The sequence below is a fragment of the Epinephelus moara genome, chromosome 11 (genome assembly GCF_006386435.1).
Source record: "Epinephelus moara isolate mb chromosome 11, YSFRI_EMoa_1.0, whole genome shotgun sequence".
Taxonomy (NCBI): domain Eukaryota; kingdom Metazoa; phylum Chordata; class Actinopteri; order Perciformes; family Serranidae; genus Epinephelus; species Epinephelus moara.
In genome coordinates, this window is record NC_065516.1 from 27,246,835 (window position 1) to 27,253,984 (window position 7,150).

The window sequence follows — 7,150 nt, forward strand, 5'->3', positions numbered from 1 at the left end:
AGACCCAGAACACACTGGAGGGATTACATATCTCATTTGGTCTGGGAACGCCTCGGGGTCCCTCAGGAGGAGCTGGAAAGCGTCGCTGGGGAGAGGGACGTCTGGAATACTTTGCTCGGCCTGCTGCCCCCATGACCCAGCTTTGGATAAGCAGATGAAAATGGATGATGGATAAACTGGAAGTTAGTTGCTCGGCTGTGCTTGGTTGCCACAAGTCTGTAGTGCACTACTGGGCAACCTTCACAGAAATGGAGGGTCGAGTTTTTTGATGACGGGTTTTTGCTGGCTCTGTGGCTGTTGCTTTAACTACAGATTGTACTTCCACATTTTCGTATGCTCGTGCATATGAAAGTACGCATGGACAGTGTTGATCAAATGTAAACCAAGATTCTGTTACTGTGTTGCCTCTTTAAAAAGTCTTCAGAAACATATTTTAGTGCTTCTCTGCAATAAGAGAATGTATTTCCTGTATTGTTAAAATGGAGGCTGAAAAAACTGAGATCAAACAACAGTGCTGATTAAACATTAACCAAAATTCGGTAATTGCATTTCCTATTTATCGCCTAAAATGTTTCCAGAAACAAATTTTAGAAGATCGTTTGTTACCAGCCGGTTGCCTTATTGTTTCCTGTAAAAAATTGAGCAAATTCGTATCATGTCAAAAACCTGCAGGAGTGTTATTCTGCCTGGTGAAGTGCATTCTAACCCATTGGTAGTTACAGCCTTATGAACAAAAGTGAATACCGCAGCCCTCTTTCTCTGTTCTCTTTGGTTGTGTAGCATCAATTTCCAAAGCATGTGCATCTCTTTACTGCTTAGGCAGCCCATTTCAATGAAAAGACCATCTTCCCAGCTGTGAAACACTTCTTTAAGAACTATGGATGTGCAGAGTTTATTGCCATCAAACAGATGTGGTGGGTTATCTTGCCTTCCAGAGCTGCAAACCTCTGAGTAGTTTATTAGTGCGGGTTTCACTGGGAGTGTTAATGTCTCATAGGAGAGTTATGGAATGACATTTCGAGGGAAACATGACTTTTTGGCATTAAAATGCTCAAATGAGATACTAAACATTGGCACAAAAAATAAGCTCTCAGTAGCTTTAGTGCAGAGGCCTTGATGTTTGTGTATGCGCACTATGCTCGAATATACTATATCTTTGCTAAAATATCCACTGCATTTGCTGTAAAAATGTGTTGGTGGCCATGTTCACAGTTAATGTAGTACCGTCTGTAACTAAACAGTGAACTTTGGCAGGCTATTTTTTTACCATCTTTATTGTGTGCGTGGATGACACACTGCTGTGTGTTACATCTGGGAAATATGTACGAAAGTCTGTTATTCCCTACAGTCCTGCATGCTGCATTTTGATGTCTTCTCCCTGAAAGCTCTGGTATATACACGCTTTATCTCTCTCTGTCCTTTTATTTTCTTCAGCCCACAAACATTCCCTCAGCTGCCACTTTATCACGTCTTCGGCAGTTTCATAAATCACACTTTTAGAAAAGAGTTAATCCATTCATGTACACTGAAAAATCTTTATTCAACTTACGATTAGTGTGATAGAACACACCATTAACTTCCAGCCATAAGACATTTCCCCTGCGTCTTGCAACATTAATCTAGATAGCACCAAACCTTTTTTTCTGTTTCCACATGAACATATGAGCTCCCGCTGGTTCAATAATATACTGTTGCTGTTTTCAGATTTGACAGGAAGCTTTTCTCAGCAAAACACTTTTCTTATCACTGTGCATGTGGGGCCTCTTTGCCCTGTATGCATCGCACTATATATCTATACACAGTATACACGCAATATGTATATCCCCTACATACAGCAGGCCTTATTTGATTTGCAGCACTTGAGCAAAGGTCTTCCAAAACAATGGCTACAGCTTGACGTCAGCGCCTGACTTATATGTGCTGTAAAGAGGTCGGCGGCCTGAAACAGTCAATATATGCAATATATTAGATGTCATAACAGCTATTAGTCGAGTGGTGAATAAATGTAGCATTTTATATCATGTCCTAGATGCTGTGTTGTCCGGGTCAGAGACTGATTTACAACAGTGATGTTTATGTCTGTGCATTTTTTTTTAGCATTAACCCCAGACAGTGATTTGTGTGCTATTTGCCCTTTGTTTTGCCTCACAGACTAAATGCAGGCTTCCCTAACCATCTGAATGGTGGAGCTTATTGGGGCTGTGCAAAGCCTGGCACTGCAGTTTGGTTTTTACCTTTGTTTTACTGGTCTTGTAAAGTCCCCCCGTTTTTTGATTTGGCTTACGGCAGGGACATTCAACCTTAACTGGTCGTATTTTGTATTTATTTGAAATACCCCCAGAAATTGCCAAAATGATACACTTGGGGGCGGGTCATCCACTAATCGGTGGTTTGATTCGTGGCTCCCCCAGTCTGCATGTCGAAGTATCCTTGCACAAGATACTGAACCACAAATTGCTCCCGATGGCTGTTCCATCGGTGTGTGAGAGCATGTGAAAAGTTACTGTGTAGCAGGTGGCACCTTGTATGGTAGCTTCGGCCACCAGTGTGTGAATGTGTGTGAATGGGTGAATGTGATGTAGTGGTCGGAAGACTAGAAAGGCGGTATACAAGTGCAGTCCTTCAGCAACAAATAATACATTTTATCATAGTCAGAAACTGTGAAAACAGATCGGATATTTAAAAGTTCTGACGGTCCTTGGACACATCATGTGTGACGAACGCTTCCATCAACAAAATAGTGATATTTCATCAGAATCACTTTATACTATGCCTTATTTAAAATGTCACCAAAAGTAAACCTATGCACTAATCCCATCCTGTAAAAACATTGACTTCTGCGCTTCTGCATCCATACAATAGTGATGCACCTTCAGAATTTAATTTTGACCTTTGACTTTAAATCATGAAATGGTATTTTTTTTAATATCTAATCATGGCTGCCGTGCCAAGTTATTGGCATTCAGGCCGCTGCTGCCACTGTTGTTTATGTTATGGTTAATTTAGCAAAACGGTCATTATGTGCACATGTTGCTAATGCCATCTGTGTGCATGCTGTGATGTGTGTATGACAGTGGTGGCTGTGGGTCTTTCAAACAGGGGAAGCTCGTAGCGAGGCAGTGTCTTATAAAGGGAACATTTAATTGAAGCTGTTTTTCAACCACACTCATGCCATAGAACCACAGTAAAACAAACCTCAAAGATTTTCAGATGGGTTTAAACACCTGAACTGTACTGTACAAACTATGAAAATGAGCTATATCGCTTATGGAAATAAGGAACTCCGGACGGCACTCTGTCAGAATACTCAACTCGCAAACTGAGCTCCAAATGTGACGATGCCAATTTCAATTTCCAAAGCGCTGTCAATCACAAAGGGATTCCGCCTTTTAGACAATTCCTCCAATCAGCATGCATACACCAAGCGTCCTCTCCCTCCTACCGCTCCATTAGGTCCCAGGGAAGCTGAGCCTCCCTGGAAGTGACGATTTTGTCACATTTATCCAATGACCGTCTCGCTTTGCTGCATGAAAAAAACCTGCTCAGCGCTGTCTCATAAAAATGCTTGGAGGCTCCACATCCACAGTGCTGACACGAGAATGTATGACATGTATGACTTATTTTAATGTAGATTCAAAAGTGCATATTTGACCATTTCTTCTATGAAATTTTAGGGGAAGTTCAGCCTCCCTTGTTGTCTCATCGTCCCTGGTGTATGAAGTCCACACAGTTTGTGCGATGATGCAATTTTTCAGGAGGATTTGCATTTTGCTTCAGAAATGAGTTGTTTTGATAATACCTCCCTCAGTGCTGTTTGCTCCTAACATTTGCTCCGATATCTGTATTTGGTGTGAATATACAAAAATATGTTATTTATGTAGGAGGGAGGATCATGCATTTTTCCCCAGGCATTCAGGGAGGCTCAGGGAAAAATATTTGTAGCTCCGGGGAGAGTCAAGATAAAAAGTTACCCCCCTCAGCAACCCCCCTAAACTGATAAATAAAGTACAGTTCCTTCCTAGAATAATTCTTATACGGTGAAACATGTCAGAAAGTCAGATTCTGGTCCTAACCCAGCTTTGTAGAGCAGAGCAGTGGTATAATTTTACCAGCTGTGCCTTTACAGAATATCACAGTCTAAAGCTTTGAGTCCAAATAATGTAAAGACGTTTCATCTCCAGTGTATGAGCCGGTGTGGGCGTACATGGAGACAATATCACTGTTGCTCAATTCACTGTTCTGCTGGCGAGAATACCAATGGCTCCTGGATGTCATGGGAAACAAATCTGGACCTGGAGGATTGAGAAATCAGAATGGAGAAAGAGGGATTAGGGCTGGCTGAATGGATTCATCAAAGCAGAGCTCTAAGCCTGGAAAGCTCCGTGAAGGCTCTGAATGGCCCTGAACGTCTGTTGAAATAGAGGAGAGTCGTGGACCAAAACAGTGAAAGGCAGTAGCCTATACCCCCCCAGTGACAATGATGGATTACTGACTGAACTTCCAATGCTTAGATTAAAACTAGCTAAACCACAGTAGGGTTTTAAATGATTGTGTGCCCTTCAGAGAACTAATAAAATAATAAGGGAGATCATTTCAAGGCCTAATAGATGGGTAACTGACCACCTCCAATATGATATACATGTAATTTCATCTCTTGAACTGTGCCTATTTGTGTTAAGTATTCTAAAAGTAAAAAGCTAAGAAGATGTAAAGTCATAAATTCACACATGTGACCTTCAGGAATACCTCTGCTAAACCAGAAGCTAGTAGTGATTATCTTCTAATCCTTCCCCTCTCTTCCATCCATTTTTCTCCACAGTGAGTACCACCTCTTCACCCTCTGCACGGAGACAAAGTCCCACATGGTCAACTGCTACTGGCCCAATCCGCTGGTGGAGGGCTACATCATCCGCATACACAAGCTATTTTTCTCCAACTGCACCATGGAGCAGGTGGTATGGGTGGACCCGCCGGACGACACGCTAACCATCCTCATCCTCATCCCTGTTTTCCTCACGCTGGCCATGATCGCGCTGGTGGTCTGGTGCAGCAAGAGGAGTGATATCCTGGCTTAGGAGGAGAGGAGGATGGAAGAGGATGGAGAAAACCGGGAGAAGGACGGAGTTCAAGGTCCCCACCTCTTCACTAGAACAATACTGTACAAGGGAGTGCACAGAGGTTTTGGGAAATTGTCTCAGTTGGTCAATTTACCCCATAAGTGGTGCTGCAAACCACCTGAACTTCCTGTGGAAATGAGGGAGAAAGCACCTGGTAATATGAAGTAGTATTTTCTTTAATAGTTTGATACATTATTTGTGATTTTTCACAGTTCTGACATTGCTCAACAGATGTCTTAATGCGGAACAGAATTTAGAATTTTTGGGAAGTACGCTTATTGGCTTTCTTGCACTGTAAATTAGTAGCTGCAGCCAGTTGCTTGTTAGCTTAGCTTAGCATAAAGACTAGAAACATGGTGAACATAATCCCTCTGTAAAATCATGACTTGCTCTTACATTTATTATTTTTTTATTTTACGGGTAATACAAAGATAAAAAGTGTTTATTAGTGAGCTTCAGATTTTTGTTACATTGGATGAAGCCTTGTGAGCACTTTCCCCTTGTTTCCAGCCTTAAGCTAAGCTAACCAGCACCTGAATGTAGCATCATGTTTACCACCAGAGTGGTTTCAATCTTCTCATTTAACTGTTGACAAGAGAGCAAATAAGCATATTTCCTTAAATGTGAAACTATTCCTTCAACACACAGAGGAGTTTAGTCATTTGGCGTCGACATCGCTTGTTGGGTAAACTGACCAGTGGGACAATCGACCAAATCTTGGCGCATTCTTTAAAGCTCATGGAACCGGACCTTTGACGTCGGAGATTCTTGTCAGAGCACTGAACCGTTGCTGAAGGCCAAAGTATCCACCAAGCATCAGAGGCAGTAACAGAAGTCTAAATCGGTGGGAAATGAGACTCCCAGAGGACACCATTTGTTAAATATTTTAACATGATACTGTATGATGGCTTGGATGAAAAAGAAGCCAAATCTGGACCCAATACTGATTCAATTGACTCAATTGTTTTTATCTTACTGTTGAGTTACTGAATGGACTGTCACCACTGGAAAGGATACACTGGCACGCTACCCAAAGATGAGGCAACACTATGATTCATATATTTTGGGACTTAAATTTCTTGTGTGACTACCTGAGCATCAAAGGACTGTTTAATAGCAGTGTAACTTATCAAATACTGTTGAATGAAATACTGTTAATACTCACAAAGAGAGGTCCTCAATGGAGACAAAGAACTATGAACTGACATTGAGACCTCGTACTGTATAGTTATGCTCTGTGTCCGTGCTGTCTACTGTATCCGCATTGCCCCTCAAGTCTTACTCAGACCAGTGAGAAACACACACTGATGCTTTGAAGTGAACTCCTCTGGGGAAAGGCTTGATTTAACGTACGCACTTCATTGGTTCTTTGAACCACAGTCCTCAACAGCTACGAGGCAAACTAAACCAAGCACTGCTTTTTTAATTTTCTTCCAAAGCATAAGGCATCGATCTCTGTTTGTCAGCCCTCACCTGCACACTTTTGTCTATGGAAACTGATTAAATCTCTCTTCAAAGTACCTGGGTGGCCTCCTTCTTTAGATGAACAAAGCAAGTACAAAGAAAACAAACATTTTCTAACTCAGTTATTGTGACGCAATGCGTCGGAGCTTACATCTGTGAATTGATGTTTATGAGTGTTTCTGCATAGCCAGAGGCATCTTCTCCGTTATTTTTATGATCCAGCTAAAAAAGTGTATTTCTTAGACTGAAAAAAAAGCCTTGCCTAACACTTATTCCCTCAGATGCCAGTGAAAAACAGACAGTATGTCAGAGAGCTTGAAACCTCTTGAAATTATTTATTCAGGTGTTCTCTGTATCATTTTAAAATTACACAGTGCTGAAGAATTAAATGGGAACACCACCTAAATTAAACGTTCCAATATGTTTGTTTTCAACGGCCTTGGAAAGTTCAATCAATATTTGTGAATATGAGCTTCTCTCTCTCAAAGCCAGAGACAAGAGAACTGAGTCATCAAGTACAAAGTCTGGAGCTGCTCCATAGACAATGGATAGTAGCCTGATTTTGTGGA

The 7,150-nt window shown here is 41.5% G+C and overlaps 1 protein-coding gene across 1 annotated transcript in view; it reads left to right on the plus strand.

Annotated features, from left to right (window-relative positions):
• The window catches only part of LOC126397905 (receptor activity-modifying protein 3-like), a 44,600-nt gene extending 37,965 nt beyond the window's left edge, over positions 1-6,635 (plus strand). The window contains exon 4 of the mRNA XM_050056978.1: positions 4,820-6,635. Within this exon, the coding sequence (XP_049912935.1) occupies positions 4,820-5,075 (256 nt within the window). The 3' untranslated portion in view covers positions 5,076-6,635. The remainder of the gene's footprint in view (positions 1-4,819) is intronic.
• Positions 6,636-7,150: the final 515 nt, after the last annotated feature.